We start from the raw sequence: 21666 nt of genomic DNA on the forward strand, positions 1-21666 counted from the left end.
GGCCCTCTGTTATACTCAACATCTGTATCTTAGCATTTGCTACAACTTTGGCAACTGGGATCCAACAGAAATATTCAGGACATGTGCTTGTAAAACATCTTCTTGGGCTGCACTGGATGTCTGAGGCTTTGATCTCCAAGGAGTTCTGCCCTCCAGGAGGGCGCTGCAGCCTGGGGAGGCCTTCGGGACAGGGGAATTTTCTCTGTCTTCCTGCTCATTTCTAAGGGGTGTGTTTGATTCACTGATGTGAAATGACAGTTCTATGCCCTCTGAATCAAAACTGTCACTTTGTCCTAGAACTTTGTGACTTGGGGACAACACATACATTTTATGAATCATAAGTTGTAAATATGTATCCAGTGGGCCAAATGCAGCCCACAGGGATAACTGTGTCGTGGTTGTTTGCTGTGAACAGGGCTTTAAAACTTTCGATGTCAATATTTTTAAACTGACATATTTTGCATTTGAAATAATTCGATTTCAAGCTTCCATCTGAAAACATAGAAGATATGACAGCACTGGGGCTGTAATCCCACATCGTATCTTTGGTGGGTCTGAGCAGTTGTGGCCCCTTTAGACAAGGCATGTGGCATTCAATTCACCACAGTGCCCCCTACTGCAAATTGTCTCCCCAGCATCAAAGCCAGCAGAGCTTGAACTGTTTTTCGTACACTAGAGAAATATTTCTTTGGCCTTATGCTGCTTTCACAACTGGGGAAATAAGTTCACCATATGATTATTCTTACCCCTAGCCTCTTTCATGCTTTCGTTTTATCTGTCTGACCCCCAGAGTCATTTCAGTTCAAGCAAATTATGGGAAAAAGTCTTTTACTTCCTAACAGATTTTTGGTTGTCTGTAATTTACCTAGAATTTTGGATTTTACAGCCTTATTCCTCCAAATTGTAGGAACCAAGTAGGAATGCAAACATTTCACTCTACCGTGAAAAGATGTATGTTCACAACTAAAACCATTATCTTCTTTTACCACTGTTTTATGAAATGACAGTTTCACGCTAGAAATTAAGATAGACATAATCATGAAGAAAAGACCGGGCATCCCAAGAAGAGTGACGTGTGGTTGCAAGTGGGAGAAATCCCCTCAAAGCTGGCTCATATAAAAAGGGGCTTCAGGAACGGCTAGATCCAGGGGCATGCGTAATGCCATCCATACGAGGGCTCTTTTTTCCCCTTTCTCTCTCTTCATCTCTCAGCTCTGCTTTCCTCTGTGCCTCATGGTTCATTTTTCAGAAAAAAGAAATTCCACTTCCAGGATTTTTCTTTGGAAATGGTGGTGGTTCTGGAAGCTCCAGGCTTTCATCTTCCCAGCTTCAAGTTCATGGAAAGGGAACTGACCTCTCTCTCGGTTGCTTTAGCAAAGCCCTGAGATTAGCCCAGGTTTAGCTGCCTTTGGCCAGCTGGAACCAATCCCAGCAGCCCAATCACATGCAGTGCTCTGACCGGCCAGGCCTGAGTCGTGTGCCCTTTGTCCAGGGATGAAATGAGTGTGTCGAAACCACAGGGAATAAACCAGAGAGAAGGGTGGTTCTCCAGGGAAAACCCAGGTTCTAGTTCCCGAAGAAGGAGTAAAGAATGCTTGCTGGGGAAGTTTTCATTAATGAATGAATGACCAGATTGGTAGATAAATGTCCCCACTGTGACCTCATACCATAGAAAGTATTTACACATTTTTCTTACTTTTTTCCATCTCACCCAGGAATCCTGAACACGTAGGCACCATCCAACCTTTGAACATCTCTGTTTTAACATGTTTACTCACCTGCCACTGAGCGTTGTCTTGCAGCCACTAAAAATGCATTTTGTTTGAACTTGCTCTAGGCCCCAGAGGCCACTGAGAAGGCGGTGGTGCCGCCGGAGTCAGAACCGGCAGTCGCCGGCCAGAAGGGCAAAGAGGGCGCCTGCAAGGACAAGAAGGCGTCTGCCGAGACCGAGAAGCAGAAGAGCAGCAAGCAGGAAGCCAACGAGCCGGCCCCGCGCGTGGAGGCCCCGGGGGAGGCGAACTCGCTGCGGGACGGGGACAAGTCCCAGAAGAGGCTCGAGAAGCGGCGACCGCCCCTCGGGGGCTTCTTCAAGGGCCTGGTGGGTGGACGGTTCGCCTCTTCTTTCTGGGCTGGGGACCGGCTGGCCAGGGGGTGGCTGGGCCTTGGCCAAACACCGAGGATCTGCTGTGTGCCAGGCGCAGAGAGCAAGGTGGGCGCAGGCTTCGCTTTTCCGCGGCCACAGGCAGGTGTGACGCTGATGGCGGGGGTGGGGGGTGGGGTGGGGGTGGGGGTGGGGGGTGGGAGGCAGGGGCGGGCACGGGAAGGGAGCCTGAGGGTGAGGACGTGGCCTGGCCTTGGGTTTGGGAGGAGCGGGGCGGGGGCTTCTCAGAGGTTCCATGTGAGGAGGGACCTCAAGTTAACCTGTAGAGGGATGAGGCAAGGGGAAGTCTGAAGGCAGGTGAGGTCCAGGCCATGGGAACAAAGGTGTGGGGGGGAGACGGCACGGATCTGAGGCTCAGCCTGGCTGGAGGAGAGGGAACACAAGGATGGGGTGGGTTGGCAGGAACAGGTGATGATGAGAAGCAGGGATACTCGTCTGTGGCCAAAGTCAGCCTTGTGGAGTTTGCACCAGGGAAGCTGCTGTGAGCCTGGCCCTGGGTGGTGGGTATACAGACCAGGCTAAAACTTATTAGCGCCTTCCCTCTGGGGAAGTCCAGTGAGGGGTGAGTGGAGGCCAGACATTAAATAATGAATTAAGCTTGGGGTTCTTTATTTGTGTCCATTTGGTTCTTCTCTGTCTCCTTCTTCAGACTGTTAGCTTAGGGAAGGCAGTGACCAGACCTGTCACAGGTAGACGTGCTGTCCCCTCCATCCCGCCCGCGTGTGGCTAGAACACAGTCGACACCCCAGCAGTGTCTGTTGATGAACGAATAGATGGAGTGAAATACGCTACTAGTAAAGGTTTCATTATATCTGGGATAACGTAAATCCTGGCAAACAGGGAGAAGAATCATCACCCAAATAATAAGAAAGAGAGACAAGTGAAATCATACCCAGGGCCCATGGGAACGTGGGTTGAGCCAGGAGGGCCAGGCAAGGCAATACTACTGGCATCAGCTATGGGGCCAGTGAACCGGGGTTCACCTTCATGTTGCAGTGAAGATGGGGTAGTTACGTGAAGCAAACTGCCCTAACCATTCCTAACTATGCCATTTCATGAGTATCTGTAGACATTGGTGCCCTCTAATATTATAGTGGAGGTTCGGTGAGGGCTGTGGTTCCTCTGGCCCCAGTTGGGTCTTTAGAAGCATCTCTGGGGAGTTTATTAGAAATACAGACTCTCAGGCCCCAAGTTTAAAATTTTATCAGTGTCATCTATTTCTGTCTCGTCTTTGTGTCCTTGAGTATGTGTGTAGAACCTCAGTTTGAGGCTCACTTTCTAGTGGGACACATGGAACTATAAAGTAGATAAATTAAAACACAGAAATGTTAGTGTGGGAAGTCACGGAGGGGAAATAAACATGGTAATGTGACGGGTTACGCTGGGGATGAGGACAGCAGTACGTGTGCAGCTTGGAATCTGTGGATCCAGAAAGTGTTTCTGAGGAGATAATATTTGAGATGAGACAGGATTGATTATCGGTGCCAGACAGGAAGAGAGCAAGACTCTTTGTTCCAGCAGGAGGGAACAGCATGTACAAGGGCCCTGGGGTGGGAATGAGCTTTGTATGTTTGAGGCCCCGTTGCTGGGAGCTGGTGAGCTAGGTGAATAATAAAAGTCGCTAAGGTTGGAGCAGTGGGCAGCTCAGTCTGGCTGTACAGGCTGTGCAAAGAATGTTGACATAATCCTACTTAAATTGGGAAGCTATTAAAGGGTGTTAAGCAAGGACCTTTGTTTATAGCCTTTAAAGACTATTTTGCTGCTATAGTGCAGAAATGGCTTATAGAGTGGCAAGAGCAGAAACAGATGCCCAGGGTAGCACTTCTAGGGTTACCTGGGAGAGCCAGTGGCGGTGTGGCATTGTGATGCCTGCAGAGATGCCAAGACGTGGGCAGGTTCTAGATAATAATTACAATTCAAGTCACCGAGCCCTTCCTCTGAGGCTGTGCTTCACTTATATTCATCATCTCTTTAATTACGGCAACGTCCCTTTGAGGTGGAAGTGCTTATTCTTCAAGTCCTCCATCTTCCCATTGTCAGGAGACTCCCAACAGTGGTGGAGAACGAGGGAGGGGTTTCCTGCCATTTTGCAAGGATCCGATCAAGCCCTGAGGACTGTCAGGCTGGACACGTTCCCCTGGGGTTGTCTGACCCCTTTCCTGAGAGGGCAACGCCGGCAGCGGGACTGGCACCAGCCAGGGACCCATCGAGGCCCTGTCACCTACAGGAAACGAGCTTCTGGCCCCCCTCACCCCCGCCCAGCCCAGCCTCAGCCCTCAGGTCAGCTTCTCAGAGACTGCACCGCCAACCACTCCCTGTGTGACCTTTGCCCTCCTAGTGACATCCCCTTCATTCTGCCCCTTTTCCCCTCCTCCTCCATATGCTGCTTGGATTCTAACAGAAAGCAGCCTACTTGGCATTACATGAAAACTTTGCAAAGATACGTTTTGTAAGAAAAGCAAACAGGCAGTGTGGTTAGAAAGTGATTAGAGAGGGTGACGGAAGTGAGCTCTAACTGTGGCAGGTTTTCTACACCCCAGGTACTAAGTACATTACAAGTCAGGACTCACTTTATCTTGGAACAACCCCTCCGAGATAAATGTTATCACCTCCATTCTAAAGATGAGGAAACTGAAGCAGAAAGAGTTTAGCCATTTGTCCAGGATTTCACAACGCTAGAAAGTAATATAACTGGGCACTGAACTCGGGCATCTCATTGGAAACCGTTCTCTTACCCACTGGCCACGAATAAGGTGTATTTATGTGGCACAGAGTCGGTGCTACATAAATGGCAGTTGTTGATATTACAGCTGTTCACTAGGATACAACTTCTTGTATATTTCTCTCCAGGGACCCAAGCGGATGTTGGACGCTCAAGTGCAAACAGACCCCGTATCCATCGGACCAGTTGGCAAATCCAAGTAAACAAATCACCACGGTTCCCACCAAGTTCCGCCACCAAGAGGTCTTCTCCCCACTCAGTCTCCTCCCCAGCCCCGCTCCATGTATATATTTTTTCTTCTGATGGCCACGAAATGAAATTCTGCTTACAGATTAAGCCTGATCTGTTGTATATTGAGGTGTATTATTTCTGTCTCTGGTCCAGTCTTTCCTGGTAAATATAACCGTCAAGATGGTTTAGCAGGTTAACGAGCCAGGTCAGAAGAGTCGATGGTTGCCAAGCAGGTAGGGGGAGGGGACCGAGGACTGCGTTCTGGTGAAGTTATGAAAAATGGCCGGTGATGAGTAAGTTGCAGAAGGAAAACGCCTGCCTGAAGGGATTAAGCTTTGTAGTAAATACACGCTCATCCTCTCAGCTTGAAGAGGAGAGACAAGAATCCGTTTGTTTAAGTTCATGTCTCAAGGAGGGAAAACGTGGGCTCTGTGTTGGGAGGTTGCCAATTTTCTGGAACGGAATGTGTGGGGAATGACAAAGGAATGAATAAGAGTTGTTTTTCAAATAGGGTTCTTGAACGTTACTGACGAGCGGGAAAAGATTGACTGGAGAGGGCTTGACATAATTTGGGAAAACAATTGCTTTTTGAGGCTCAGTGACAAGGGCGGGGATTACAACTTCAAAAAAAAACAAACCAAACCGAGTAAGTGAAGTTGCGAGTTTATTTTGCAACACTAGGGGGCGCCAAGGTCTCCATTTTCATCCCGCATCCTGCATCCCTAACAAAGATTTCGGTCTCTGCAATCTTACATTATTAATGTTTCTCAGATGGCTGAGGGGCTTGCTTCATCTGTTCTGTCTGACACTTATCTCAAGTCTGTCTGTAATTTCCTAATGTTCTCAGGATGTGCTCTGATAAAACCCTCCCTATAACCCCAGTTAATAATAAAAATTTACAGAAGATTATTCAAATACCTGAGTTTTTTTTAATACTTGTACAGAGGAGTACATAGGACGATGAGTGTATTAAAATGTAATCCAAAGTAGCCATATGATTGACTGATACCATGTATACTGTATCTTTCTCTGATTTAATAAAAAGTACATTTACATCTGAAGGATCTTTTAATTTTCAACTTTGAAAGCAGGTCTCTCGTGCTCTATGTCTGAGATGCCTTTATCTTCCACAGTAGAAAATCAGTGCTCTTTTTGCATCTTATCTCTTCTCCCAGATCCTTCTCAATTTCCTTGTATGTGGGCACGTGCACATACAAATGTGTGCACACGTATATTTGTATATACGCACACATGCACATACATACAAACACTTTCTTAGGCCACGCCGCCTAGAGCAGAGCCTGAGACAGGGATTCAGATGCACGTGTTAGGCTGAAGGAGGGCTCCCAGGGGAAAGGGAAGAAGAGAAGGACAGGGCAGGGATTGGTCTCAGCTGGAGTTGAGTTTCGTCCTGATCTGCCAGGGGGCCCTGGAGCATGAATTGCACCATAAAGTTGGTCATACCTACAAGGCAGGGTTTGTCCCCTTGTTGGTGAGACATGGGCCACCCTGGCAGGTGTCAGGACAGGCAAGCTGCTCCCACTGAGCTGAGAAGCTGGATCCCTTACCGGCTAGAGGATGAGGGTCATCCCAAGTGTCCACTACAGGTACACATGTATACGTCCAAGCGTGTATTTATACCCACATATGCACACATTCATACGTATAAACATAGTTACTTCTATACAGGAACAGATAAGTGCATGCACACATTCATAATCATACACAGACACGTGTAACCGACAGAACCACATGCATACACTGACTCATACAAGTCCATTGCATGTACAATCCATCACAGTGATTAGAAATAACATTGAACATCCTCTCCTGACAAGTCTATACCTTAGGCAAATAAAACAATGGCTTAGGCAAAAAGGCCTTTGGAAAATGTGTTCGGGACAAAAATGTTTCTAAAAGAACAAATTGGGAGCTCCTTGGCTCCTGGAACCCGCTGGCTCCCAGCTTGGGCTGCCTGAATGCTCAGTTTCCAGTAAAGACCAGAGGCCTTTTCCTTGCAGAGGGGTTGGTTTCTTCATCCCTCCTGCCCGAACCTGGAGAGTCCTCAGTGTCTGTGACTCACCCAGCTGAGAATGACCTCATGCTGCTTCATGTCTGCATGCTTAACTTTGCCCAAATGAAGAAAAAAAAAAAAAAAACATTGGGGAAGCCCTTGGTGGGGGGTGACTTTCCCTCCACCTCCACCATCGCCATTACAGTACATGGGATGATTCAAGGCAAACAGGCAGCTGGTTACTGCTTTGTCTCTAAACACCAGGGGGGTTGCCTGGTGTGACCTTTGGGCTCCAGACCATACCAGTCTATTGAGAAAGGTGACAGTATTATTTGCAAGCTTCACCTCACTGGACACAGGGGCTTTTTGCCTTGAAGAGAAATGTCCCCAGGCAGGGCTGAGTCACTAATGCAGAAGGAGCCCTCCCACCCTCTCCCGCCCCAGAAAAACATTTTTTAATTTTTAAAAAGAAGTTCTCTGCTGCGAATCTTGCTGGAAAGCATGCCAACAGTTTCTGTAACTGGTTTCCCATCCTCCTGGCCAAAAAAGAGAACAATCTTGTAATGAAATTGCTTTTTTTTTTTTTAAGAAAATTTAAGCCGGATAGGACTCAAATAAATGGCTTATTGGGGGGATTCTAAAGCCAGTTGTAGCCTGAGAAGCAAGTTCAAACTCCATTTCTGAGTTTTGTGGAGTTTGTTTGGTTTTGACTGGCGAGCCAATTCCTGATGCGTTTACAATAAATACTAATTTCCATGCTCCTGCTGACCTAGTGTGAAAAGAGCACACAGTTCCCAAGTGAGCTCAGGAAAGCTCCCAGGACACGGATTCACAGAAGGACTGAAGTTCTTCAAACTACAGAACCCAGGAATGCCATTTGGATAGCAAAACGGCACACAGTAAAATGTTAAGAACACCCTGAAACTGAAAGAGAAATTACGACCTGGAGGAGGGGGCAAAGGTACCTTTTTGAAGTTGACATACTCATTAAATTATTGACTTCTTTATTTTTAGGTGCACATGGAAGAGTGTCTTCTCCAATGTCATGAAGAAGTACCCTTTCCAGGAACTGGGCCTTTGAGCTGAAATGGCTGCAATCGGGGAAAACAAAAATCAAAAAACTCTGCTTTCCAGCTCCAGCCAACGGCGACTTCTGGACTGATATCCATAAAAGAATTCATTCAAAGGCACAGTTGTTCTCAGCAGCCCCTGAGGTCTCTCATGAATTCATCCTCTTGGGGAAAGGGACACATACCACCCAAGGAAATGCCAAACTGGTTTTATTGTACCCCCCTGCCCTTTAAACAAATTATCGGGGATTTAAATACACACACACACACACACACACACACACACACACACACACACACGCAGACTCTCTAGCTGGACTGTTGTTGTTTGTTTGCAAACAGATGCACTGGGGTCCCCTTTAATTAGATTTCAAGAGGCTAGAATCTGTGTTCTGCTGGCTCTCTCTCAAAGTGCCTGGAAGGGAGCAGACCTGACGAGTATCATTTCTTTTGTCAAATAATCCCAAGTTGACCTTAAGCCTTACAAAATAAAATCAGATCGCCACCCTACCTTAGAAGGAAAGCAAAATGATTTCCATTATTAACTCACCCAGGTTGCAAATGCAGGGAATGCGCTTTGCAGAAATGTAAGATGATTCTTATCAGCTTTTATCCTCCCAATGTCCCTTTTTCGGCCTTTTAAAAAGGCAGTTTGCTCGGTGAGTAGGATTAGGTTCCTCTGTGGTCTAGATCTTGTTCACTCTATCAGTGGAAATAAAGGGAGTCCAGCCCCCCTGGAAATTACAGGCTCCATTAGGAAGAAAAGAAATTACTTACAGAGCAGCAAATTCTGTAAATTTGTAATTCAGATCTTAGCCCTGGCCTGAATGCCAGTCAGGATCCAGCCCTTTGCATAAATTGGTTTTCTGGGGAGCTTAACTCTTTCGCCTCTGTTTCCCTTCCCCGGAAACCTATTCACTCAAGCCTGTCTATCCCCTGGCCCTTTAACTAGCCATAGCCCGTGCCTGGGTAGCAACCCGTGCAATTTCACAGAAGTAAGGGTAATAATAATAAGGCCTTACATTAACACACTTCACAGTTTATAGACTGCCTTTTGAATACATTATCTAATTTAAAGCTGTATGCCCCTAACTGCACTTAATTGCCTCCTTTGTTATATTTTATTATGAGGGGGACTGGTGTGCACCTGTATGGCTTTTTTTTTCCCCCAAAGGCGCACTCCTTAACAAAATGGCCTCCAGCTGGAACTCTGGCAATGATTGCTCATTGCTCACGTGATTTATTCTCGTTGAAGGACATTTCCCTTTAAATCTGGCCACAGCCGGGAGTTCCAAGACCTGGCGTCCCACAGTCTCTAGCCTGGTCCTTTTCCCTGACTGCCCGACCAGGAGGCTGGGCTGAAGCAACTCTTTAAGAATATGTTACTCTTAAGTAACTTCTAGAAAGTGGTCAAGTTGAATGAAGAGAACTAGAAAAAGAGGGCCAAACCGGGTAAGTCAATTGCCTTCTGTGATTCTCAGTCCCCCAAGCAAAGGTAAAGTTGGTTGTTGGTGGTTTTTCCATTCTTATCAGCTCAGTCTTGGAAGAAGCTTGAGGAAGGGTAGTGTGATTGCAAACCGTTTAAGCTGGTGTCATTGCTAAGCATGTAAGTCACCCTCACCAGCCCACCATGCTCCACAAAGCAGCCTTGCCTCTCTCATCTCCACACCCAACTAGGGGAGAGGGCGAGTGACTTACCTCGTCAGTTTCCTCCCTAAACAGGAGGATAATAAAAGTGCCAACTTCATGGAGTTGCTGTGAGCATGGAGCAAGTTGGAGCAAGGCAAACGCTTCATGCAGTGGCTGGTGCATAAAAAACAGTACAGGAGGGCTGATAGAGCACGGGGCATTTTAGCACCAAGTAGCTGAAAACTCCTACTCAAATTGGCTAATTAATAATAAAAACAGTAGGGATATTTATCATTTCATGTAACAGGTGTTTTGTCACAGCCTGCCTCTGATTCTCTGGGACTCTGCTCTGCCATGTCCCATGAGCTGACCTCATCCTAAAACCAGTGCCAGATGATGGCTGCAGTGCCAGACAAGGGAATGACGGGATTACCATAATCAGTTTTGATTTATCATTTTGGTGAAATCAATATTGAGACGGCAACTAGGATAATGCAGTAAACAGTAAAGCAAGCATTAATCTCAGTTTTGTTTTTTTTTTTTTTTTTTTTTTGCGGTACGCGGGCCTCTCGCTGTGTGGCCTCTCCCGTTGCGGAGCACAGGCTCTGGACGCGCAGGCTCAGCGGCCGTGGCTCACGGGCCCAGCCGCTCCGCGGCATGGGGGATCTTCCCGGACCGGGGCACGAACCCACGTCCCCTGCATGGGCAGGCGGACTCCCAACCACCGTGCCACCAGGGAAGCCCTAATCTCAGTATTTTTTAAAGGTAGCCGTTCCCCAAAACAACCAGGCCCCTTCAATTCAAATTGATGGGACCTGAGCAATTATGATGCCTGCCCTGCAAACCAGGGCCATTAGACCGTGGGCTCGTCAACACCGGGGACCTTCTTGTCTCATTCACTGCTCTATCGTCAGTGTCTAGCACAATGCCTGGGCATAGTAGATACTCAATAAATGGCAACCAAATGGGTAAATTGATAGATAAATATTCTATGGCCACGTCCATTGGGAAGAGGGTTGCCTTATGCTCTAGTATGAGTTTATTTTAGCTCCAAGTGTTTGATCACTCAGACATCTTCCCTCCTCAGGTGCCCAGCTGAGTGGTCCTCAAAGTGTGGTCCCATAACAATCAGTATCAGCATCACCTGAGAACCAATTAGAAATGCAAATTCTCAAGCCCCCCTCCAGACCCACTGGATCAAATGTGTGTTTTCACAAGTGCTCCAGGTGGTTCTGATGCAGAAAAAATTGAAAACCACTGGTCTAGGTTGAGCTCTTACTTCACTGAGCATCAACTAAAAAAGACCAGGAGATGCAAAGATGATGATAGCTAACACTGGACTTTACTATATGCCAGGTATCGTGCTTCACATGAATTCCCTTGTTTATTGCCCATTTTACAGATGAGAAAACCAAGGCTCAGAGAGGAGAAGCAACCTTGCCCAAGGACACACAGGTCAGAACCAAGGTTGAAACCCAACCTAAGCTCTTAAATGCATGTTTTCATATCTGTGGGAAAGACAGGCAGACAAAAAGACAATCATAATATAATGTAAGATAAGTAAATGCAGGGCATTGTGGAACTCAGAGGAAGGCACTGCTACAAGACTACAGGGGATGGCCATTGGAGGAGGTGACAGTTGAGCTAACTCTCAAAGAATGGCCAAAGGGGTTTCCAGCAGAACAGAAGTTCGAAAGCCCGGAGTCTACAGAGAGAATGGCAAGTAGCTCAGCATGGCTGGAGAGAGGCTGCGAGGGGAGGATAGATAAGATGGTGAAGGCTGGGGAGAAGGCCAGACCAGGTCAACAGGGACACGCAGTAAGGAGCCCATGGTAAGAAGTTTAAACTTTCTCCTGAGGGCAGTAGGGAGCCATGGGAGAGATCTGAGCTGGAGGGTTACAAAATCAGATTTGTATTTTGTTGCAGGCATATCTAATAATGCAAACTCAATTCAACTAATATTCATTGGATTCCTTGAGTGACCTGAACTACTAGATACCATAAAGTATCATCATTTTGTTTTTAAGACTCTTTAACGAGTGTAAGAAATACTCAGATAAAACCTCTGAATGGCGCTGGTCCTTAAAAGAATGCTTCAATGCTTCTTCCCAAGCGTCGTACGTGTGAATTTGGAATTTTGTCCCACAGTCCACCCAGATTACCCACATCTATGAACCAAGGCTGTGAGATCTTGAGTCAGTTACTTTACCTTAGTTTGCTCATCTGTAGAATGGGAATAATAATGGAACTTAACTCAGAGACTTGCTGAGAAGGGTAAATGAGACAACGCATTTATGGCTTGCTAGCATGGTGCCCGGCAGGTGTTGAGTGCTCAGTCAGCATTATTGATGAGGCTGGTGACACCTGTGCAAGGTAGAGTGTACGTCTTCTCTTTCAAGGGCTCAAAGCCCATCCAATCTTTGGGACACCCTTAAGCCGCATCCCTGTCTTTCCCCGTCCTGGTAACCACTTGTCTGTCTGGCTCATCCAAGAAAAGAGAAAGGAGGGAGGAGAGAGGGAGAAAAATGCCGATCTTCCCTGGTGTCCATCCCCTTCTAAAATAAAGTAGAATTGGGGGTGGGTGGGGGAGGGAACTCAGATCTGCCTTTGACTTTCCTTGGTTGTATCTACTTGTACTGTTAGCCAGGTTGCTATAGTAACAGATGCTATGGCTGCCCCGCCTCATTGCTCCTCAGTCCAGCTCTGAGTTCACCGGTACTGATAACTTCCTACCTCAATGATCCCTCCATGATTTGCTTTTCTTCTTGGTGGCTTCCTCCAGGGGCTGTGAGAACTTGTTCAGCCCCCATGCAGGGCATCCTGGAAATGCCTGAAAGTTCATGTCCCCAGAGGCTACCCTCAACCAGTGAGGGGTGGAAAACGGTGGATAAATATCTCAGCTTCGCCATCTTTTGGGGTGGGTCTTCCGCGTGCTCCCACAGTGTCCCCAGCAAGACTGAACCCAACTGCCCCAGTAGTAACACTCAGAAACACACTCTCCCTCATTCACGCTCCCGGGGACCCCTTCCCAAATAAACAACCTGCGTCCAACTTCTTGTCTCAGGGTCTGTATCTAAAGTGCAAACGTCTGTGTCTCACTTAGGGTTCTCTCAGGGAACCTCGCTTGTGCCAGTAGTCTAATAGAGGAGGATTAATATGGGTAGTGGTTTTAAAGGTGCTGGAAGAGCTGACAAGGCAAGCATGTGACAAGGAGGCCATCCAGAGATGAGACACAGAAGGAAGCCACAACCACTATTAGGGCCAGACAGATAAAAGGAAGAGGTGGTGTTACCAGACCAGGGAACCCGGTGGTCCTGTGGGAAATGGAGTGCCATGTGGGGAGGTGCGGGAGGGGAAAGACTGCCTGAGGGCAGCTGTGGGGACGGGGGTCCGGAAGCAGTGTTTTTCTGCTGATGGGAGGGAAAAATGTCGTGGTGCCAGAGCCTTCCACTGGCTGAAGCAAACCAGGAGCCAGTTGGCAATGGAACCTGGGAAAGGCAGTGTGAAGGGCAGCATGGAAAGAGGAAGTAGGAGCAAATAGGCAAATGCCCAGCACAGTCCAAGACCCTGCTTTAAGAGAGAGACAAAGAAAAAGCAGGGAGCAGCTTTGGTCAGGGACCCATCCCCTCCCCTGTTTCCACAGACAAGAGCACATCTACTATGGTCTCTGAGACAGCCCTGTCACCTTCTGTCTCTTCAGGACAGAGGAGTGGTTAAGGACACAGGCTCTGGGTCCAAGGGCCTGGGTTGGAATTCCAGGTCACTTCACTTCTCCCAGGCTCACTTTCACATCCATAAAATGGAGCTGAGAGCGGAATCCACCTCCTGGGGCTGCTACGGGGATTTAACAGCACACTCCCTGCAAAGCAGTTAACACGCTGCCTGGCGCATAGTAAGTGCTGAGTAAATGTTCACGTTTATCAGAACATTATGAGATTCAACTGTCATTTGAGTATTTGGAAACTGATTAAAATTCCTGCTCAGACCTGTTTCTTCTTCTCTTAACCACACAAACCCCCAACTTCAAGTCTAGAATCTGAGACTCTGCCTCCAGTCTCTACTTCCCTGCCTTTAAACAACAAAAATAAAACACCAAGGAACTTTTCCACTTTCACAGAAGTCCTGCCAGAACCCAGGGAGAAGCAGCCTTCTCCACCCCTCTTGGCTCAAAACCCTCTCTCCACAGCCCCTGTCCCCTCCCTCTCTTGGCCAGTTGTTCACAAGTAGCTTAGCAGTTTTGAGGACACAAAAACAGGAAATTGTGCACCAGTCCTGACTAAGGCTAAAAAACTCATGTGCAAACTCTGCAACATACAGATTTCTTCAGCTCACACAAAAATAGGGCCTTGAAAAATCAGGTCCCCTAGCCAAGATCTCTGGATTTGCTTAATCATGCCCTTTGCAAAATTATAACTTCTTTAACCATAAAGAAGAGATGGTGAGAAAGAGGGAGGCGGGAGGTGAAAGGTTTTAAGTTAACCACAAGACAAGACAGGAAATTCTGGAATGGGGGCTGGTGGTGATGTTTCTTTCATCCCTCGATGCCATAGCAGCCTTGGATAGCAACTCTGGAAAAATGACCAAGCCAGGAATTTTTTTTTTTTTTTTTTGCTGTTGACTCTGACTCAGAGGGAAACGTAGGCTTCTTCATTCAGGGGCTAAATAGAGACTATTGGATCCAATTAAATAAAAAAGAGAGAGACTATCAGAGACTATTAGAGACGAGAAGCAGAGAGACTCTGAATCGTCTCCATCTGACCCTTTATTTGACGCAGACAGCAAACATTTGGTGAGGGCCTATTCTGCCCTTGTTCTGTACAGAGACAAGGAGAAAGACAGAACAATTTTAAATCTAGAAACTCTTGCTAATATAGCTGTGATATGTATAAAGCAGAAACCCCCAGGTCTAGAAGGAGAAATAAAGAAATCCACCGTGGTAGTTGTAAACTTCACCATTCCTCTATCAGTAACTAATAAACAAACCAACAAAAGCAAATTAGTAGGAATTAAAAAAAAAAAATTAAAAAAAAAATTTGACCAGCACTATTTACACAGTTGGTTGAACTGACATTTATAGAACAAAGCAACCAATAACTGCAGAATATATAATGTTTTTGAAGTACATATGGAATATTTACCAAAATTGACTGTGCTGGCCATACAGTAGGCCTAAAATTTAGAAGATGGGGCGGGCAGTGTTTGCTGTTAGATTGGATAAGAGTATCAGAAAGAGACGGAAATCAAGGTTGACATTGAAGGACTCGGTGCTCTGAAGTCAAGGGTGACTGGTTCATGCTGCATAATTACTATTTTGGGAAGATGGTGTGTGTGTGTGTGTGTGTGTGTGTGTGTGTGCGCGCGCGCGCGCGTGCGCGTGTGTGTGTGTGTGTGTGCGTGTGCGTGTGTGTGTGCGTGTGTGTGTGTGTGTGTGTGTGTAGTAGTCATAAGATAGTCCGGAGTATTTCTATGTGTGAGTCAACCTGGGAGTGAACCTGTGTCCAACTGAACATGAACCAATTATTCAAACTTGGTTTCTGGAATATTCCCAGGGTGAAATAAGTCCCTGGTTTTATCATCGTCTTCTCAGTTTAAGTGTTTGCTTGTCTTGTGAACTGGGTTGACATTATCTGTTTCAACTTGGAATGGTGGACACACAGAAATAAATCTATGAAAGTCCCATGACGTTGACAGACACTTCTGAAAAAAGGAGTGGGTGACCCGATTCCTGGCCGCCTTTATCAATGTGGGATTGGTTTATTCATTGACCGATTGAGTATCAGTTGTGAGTCTGGGCCTGGGAGAGTGGTAAAAAGAAAAGCAGAGGACACTCCAGTATGGCTAAGGAGGGATCCATTCCCAAGGCCATATATCAAGGAAATGCTGTAGGAAATCCCACATGCATAGTCGTGTGTCGTACCCTTGTGTGATATGTTTGGAGTAGTAATGAAGAACATTCTAGGACTCAGTTCTTCTATGAACTATCCCTAAGACATTGGGCTTGTATAAAACATCACGTCTCAGTTTCTTCACTGTAAAATGGCAGTGATTTTGACAATACCATCATTGTAGAAGTAACCAGATGAAATTCCCAGCCTGCTCAGAGCAGTACCTGGGATTAAGTTAGCACGAAATTAGCATTTGCAGCTCTTATCGTTATGCTGCTTCAAACATTTTTATCCTTTTAAAAAAAAATTTGTGAAATCATATATTTCTTTAAAGATTATACTCCATTTATAATTATAAAATATTGGTGATATTCCCCACGTTGTACAGTACATCCTCGTAGCTCACTTAATGTTGGATTGGCCCAAAAGTTCTTTCGGATTTGCTGCAAGAGCTTATGGAAAACCCGAGCGAAATTTTTGGCCAGCCCAATACATAATGTTTTATACCTCTTAATCCCCTACCCTTCTATTGCCCCCCTCCCCGCTTCCCTCTCCCTACTGGTAACCACTACTTTGTTCTCTATATCCGTGAGTCTGTTTCTTTTTTGCTATATTCACTAGCTTGTTTTTTTGTTTTTTTTTTTCGGTACGCGAGCCTCTCACTGCTGTGGCCTCTCCCGTTGCGGAGCACAGGCTCCGGACGCGCAGGCTCAGCGGCCATGGCTCACGGGCCCAGCCGCTCCGCGGCATGTGGGATCTACCCAGACCGGGGCACGAACCCGTGTCCCCTGCATCGGCAGGCGGACTCTCAACCACTGCGCCACCAGGGAAGCCCGTGCTTGTTGTTGTTTTTTTTTTTAATATTTATTTATTTGGCTGCATTGGTCTTAGTTGCAGCAGGTGGGATCTTCATTGTGGCATGTGGGATCTTTCAATGCGGTGTGAGGGCTTCTCTAGTTGCGGCGTGCGGGCTTAGTTGCCCCTCGGCATGTGGGATCTTAGTTCGCTGACCACGGATTGAACCCATGGCCCCTGCATTGGAAGGCGGATTCTTAACCACTGGACCACCAGGGAAGTCCCTGTTGTACTTTTTAGATTCCACATATAAGTGGTATCATACAACGTTTGTCTTTGTCTGGCTTATTACACTTAGCATAATGCCCTCCAAGTCCTTCCATGTTGCAAATGGCAAAATTTTACTCTTTATTATGGCTGAGTAGTATTCCATTGTGTATGTGTGTGTATATATATATATTTATATATACACCACATCTTCTTTATCCATCTGTTGTCAGATACTTAGGTTGCTTCCATATATTGGCAATTGTAAATAACGCATGTAATTGTAAATACATGCATTGGGGTGCATGTATCTTTTCAAATTAGTGTTTTTGTGTTTTTTGCATATATGCCCAGGAGTAGGATTGCTGGGTCATAGGGTAGTTCTATTTTTAGGTTTTTGAGAGATCTCCATGCTGTTTTCCATAGTGGCTACACCGATTTACATTCCCGCCAACAGTGTACTTAGGGTTCACTGTTCTCCACATCCTTGCCAACGTTTGTTATTTGTGTTCTTTTTGATAACAGCCATTCTGACAAGTGTGAGGTACATCTCATTGGGCTTTTGATTTGCATTTCTCCGATGATTAGCGATGTTGAGCATCCTTTCATATGCCTGTTGGCCATCTGCATGTCCTCTTTAGAAAAATGTCTATTCAGGTCTCCCGCCCATTTCTAATAGGGTTTTTTGGGGTTTTTTTTGTTTTTTTGATGTTGAGTTGTATGAGCTATTTATATATTTTGGATATGAACCCCTTATCAGTCATATCATTTGCAAATATTTTCTCCCATTCAGTAGGTTGTCTTTTTGTTGATGGTTTCCTTCGCTGTGCAAAACTTTTAAGTTTAATTAGGTCCCACTTGAAATCATATATTTTTAATGTTAGGGGAGAATAAAGATAAAACAACCCATGATAATCCCATCTCCCTGACTCAGTCTTATCATTACATAGTCCTTTCAGATATTTTTTATATAGATTATTTCATACAAAAGTACCTTGCATACAGCAGGTAATCAATAAAATGCATACTGACTGCCTGATTGTCCGATTCAATGCAAACTATTTTGTGTTATGCGTTGTGTACCTAAGTTATATTATATTACGTATGATATGATGATATTATAATTATAGCATGTACATTCCCCTTATGTTTTTTCATAAGCTGTGTGATCATAATTTTTATGGCCTTAGGATCTCTCATGTCAACGCATGAGCTTGGCTAAGCCGTTTCTCTTTTGCTCATGTCAACGCATGAGCTTGGCTAAGCCGTTTCTCTTTTGCTGTGCTGTCGTACGTAGAATTACTGCAGATCACTCTACTTTGGACTCTACCACAGTAAACAGTTCTATGTATTGTGTTTTGCCTTTTTTGGAAATTTCTTAAGATGATCGTAGACTATGGAATTAAACATCCCAAGCTAAACCTTTAAGTTAGCTGAGCAGGGAGTCCCAAAAGATGAAACCAAAATGGGACTCCTTCCATAAGGTCAGGTTGAAATAAAATGAGCTCTACAAGGTGATAAAACTACGTATGATCCTATCTTCATTCTGAAGTATTGCTTTTCACTCTTTGAAAAAACATTGTATGAAAACCTACAACTCCCTCAACACGGATCAATAAAAGGTAAGAGTAGTTAGACGTGTTCATAAACAAAAACAACGGCACTGTCACTCTTAGTAGGTATGTGTTTAAAAAAAGAGCTCGTCAGACCTCTGGTTAATCCAAAGACTGGCTTTTAAAAGCTGCGGAGAAAGATTCTCAGCCGTGTATTGTGTTTCCTGAAGCGGAACCCCTAACATCTTAGGATGGGTTGGGTGGATAAGTTTCTCTCTCACGGTGCTGGTAAAGCAGAGAGGAAGGAGCGATCACAGCAATCTGTTTAAGTGAGAGCCGCTTCCTAGTGATGCGGAGACAGCCAGCTGCGCCTTGATGGTTATTTGTCACAGCAATGATGGGTGCAAGCCTGGTGGTGCAGAGTCTCTGGAACCAGGCAGCCATGGGCATGAAAAGCGCCTTTGCCACTTGCTACCTTGTGACCGAAGGTACATTAGTAACTGACCGAGGCAGGGTTCAGTCCCAAATCTCCCTGGTTCTGAAGTCCCTGGGCTTCCACAGGTAACACTACGCTCTCTCCAGATTGGTTGTTCTCCTATTTTGGTTGATTCCAAAGTTTAGTGGAAATGGGAAGAATGAAAGAGGGAAGGCCAAGGAGAAGGCTGTTGCTGTGCCTCCTTGAGAGAAGATGGTGGCTGAGGAGGTGGTGAGAAGTGGCTGTTTTCAGGACTTACTTGAATAAAATGTAACACGATAGTATAATCGATGTGGACCTGAAAGGGGGCTGAAGCACACGGCCTAGCAGGTAATAGTGCTCAACAGATTGGTTCATTGGCTCCCAATGGATACCAACCTGGAATTGGGAGGTTTTGCTTTTCACAGGAAAATCTGCAGGTTAACAAGAGTATCTTTCTCCCCACACCGTCTTTTCTTATTTCATCCCATGAATGATGGCCCTAAGGTAGGGTGAGAAGAAAAGAAAAATAGGTAACCTGAGAATAAAACTACTGATTCAGTGATAGTTACATGTCCACTCTCTGTATTTTATCCTATTGAATCTTCAAAGGAGCCCAATGAGGTGGGGATCTTCTCCCCATTTTACACATGAGAAAACAAAAGTAAAAGGAGTTTACAGAATTTGCCAGAAGCCACAGAGCTGTTAAGTTTAAAAAAAAAAAAAAAGAAAAGAAAGAAAGGCAAGGATTCCATACGGGTTTGTTTGATTCCAAAGTTTACAGGCTTAATCATGAAGCTGTATTGCTTCCTGCCATGTTAGTGGGAAGGAGGGAGATTCAGGGGGAGGGAGAGAGCTTCGTTCTTCTGTCTGCACGTTACATAACTCTTTCGGGATCAGTTTAAGGAAACGGGCCAAACCTCTGTTGCCAGCCTGTGGCTCCAGCCCGCTCAAGTTCTGTGTTTTCTCTTATAAATGTAAGAACACACAACAGCCCCTTGGGGTGGGAGGGGGGAGGGGTTGACACTTGTCACCCAGCATTGGGGAAGTTGATCGTTTTAGGTCCTTTTTAACTGTGTGAATGCCTGACACTTGACATTTGGGCAAAAGGGGAAATAAAAAGTCCCCAAAAGGCTGCCTGGGTCCTGCGTGGCTGATTCCTTGCCAAACAAGAATCCTCCCTTGGCTGTCTTCCCTCAGAAATGATTTTCAAACTACAGTTTTAAAAACAATTCCTTTGGGGAATTAAAAAAGCAATCATGTTTTCGATAGAAAATTGTTGTGTCAACAGAAATGCATGAAAAATAAAATCACCAATTTCCCTATCACCCAGAGAAAAGCACTGTTAACAAATGAATGCTTCCTTCTTTCTTTTCCCTTATGCATATAGACCTTTTTTTTTTTTTTTTCCTGTATGCGGGCCTCTCACTGTTGTGGCCTCTCCCGTTGCGGAGCACAGGCTCCGGACGTGCAGGCTCAGCGACCACGGCTCACGGGCCCAGCCGCTCTGTGGCATGTGGGATCCTCCTGGACCAGGGCACGAACCCGTGTCCCCTGCATCGGCAGGCGGACTCTCAACCACTGCGCCACCAGGGAAGCCCCGGGCATGCATTTTTTAAATCAAACATTGTATTACCAGCACTTCCCCATGTTTTCAAATTTAAAAACTTGTAAAACGTGGTTTTTAGTAACTACCTAAGAGTCTACCCCAATGATTATTATAACATATTTAATCATTTCTCCATTGGTGGACATTCCTTTGTATCCTATTTCAAGCAACATTTTCTCCCTAGGAATGTTTTGCCTTTATACAGGTATTCTGGCCCTATCCTACCAAGCAAACAATTTTAATTTCCCATCAAAATCCTTCTAGGCTTTTCTACATCAGAATAGTTGGGATGCGAATCAGAGGAGTGATCTCAAATCACAAGCAAACCCCATGCTCTACCATAGAAGCAATGGCCTGTAAGAGGAAATCAAAATGCCCTTTTATTGAGCTTTTCAGTCACCCCAGTTAAAAGCCAACCAACAAAGAACTTTCTCTTGCCTCCCCCCGCCCAGGCCTTTCTGTAGCCTTATGTTCCTCTTTCCCTTTGCTTTGATTTCTGTCTCTTAACCTCCCATTTACCCCTCAAGTTGCTGTCATCTCTCCTCCACTCTCATTGCCCTGCTGCAACTGTCCTTGCAAAATGCCAGATGCATTGTCCTATGCTTTCAAGTAATTTCTAACTGCACAAGTGATAGAGAAAGGCATTTTCCTAGTTAAAAATAATTAACAACTTAAAGATAGATTCCCTGGTAACCACTTATCCCTCATCTTGGAAACTTTCCCCTCCAACAAGGGTATTTAGCGTTGCAAGTGTGGTGATGGGGGAGGGGAGCAGTTTCCAGGTCCTATCTACACATACAGAGAGACTGAGAGAGGCGGAATGAGAGGGAGATGGAAAAGGTGCCAGGTAGTATTTGTTTCGTTTGGAAGTCTTTTAGTGTAGCTTATCTTTCTAAGTGATCCTTGTGTCTCCACAGCTCAGATATACAATGGACCAGAGTTTATTTACCTGTAACTCTACTGATGGACATTAGGTGTTTACTATCACAAACAAGGAGGCAACAAAGAGTACTATTGACCCTCTTCCTCTGGGCACTTCTGTGGGAATTTTACTGCTCTAGGGAAAATACCAAGAACTGGACCTCCAGGCCACTGAGCTGAGTACTTTTTCCTGATAACGTGCACACACATTGACATCACCCCCTCCAAGGTGGCAGCGCCAATTTACATGAACAGCCTACTTCAATCCTTCTACACTGAGCTCTTCAGTAGCGTCGTGCAGCAATACTACCCCATCTACTGCTTTTTAAAAAACTGAAATATAGTTGGTTTACAA

The 21666-nt window shown here is 45.6% G+C and overlaps 1 protein-coding gene across 6 annotated transcripts in view; it reads left to right on the top strand.

The window, feature by feature from the left end:
- BCAS1 (brain enriched myelin associated protein 1) overlaps nucleotides 1–6108 on the top strand; it is a 158478-nt gene extending 152370 nt beyond the window's left edge. For all 6 annotated transcript variants that reach the window (XM_079945838.1, XM_079945840.1, XM_079945842.1 and 3 more), the window contains 2 exons: nucleotides 1838–2098; nucleotides 5012–6108. In XM_079945838.1, the coding sequence (XP_079801964.1) occupies nucleotides 1838–2098; nucleotides 5012–5086 (336 nt within the window). In that variant the 3' untranslated portion in view covers nucleotides 5087–6108. The remainder of the gene's footprint in view (nucleotides 1–1837; nucleotides 2099–5011) is intronic.
- Nucleotides 6109–21666: the final 15558 nt, after the last annotated feature.

Source organism: Stenella coeruleoalba, assembly GCF_951394435.1.
Source record: "Stenella coeruleoalba genome assembly, chromosome: 15".
In the NCBI taxonomy this organism is placed as follows: Eukaryota; Metazoa; Chordata; class Mammalia; order Artiodactyla; family Delphinidae; genus Stenella; species Stenella coeruleoalba.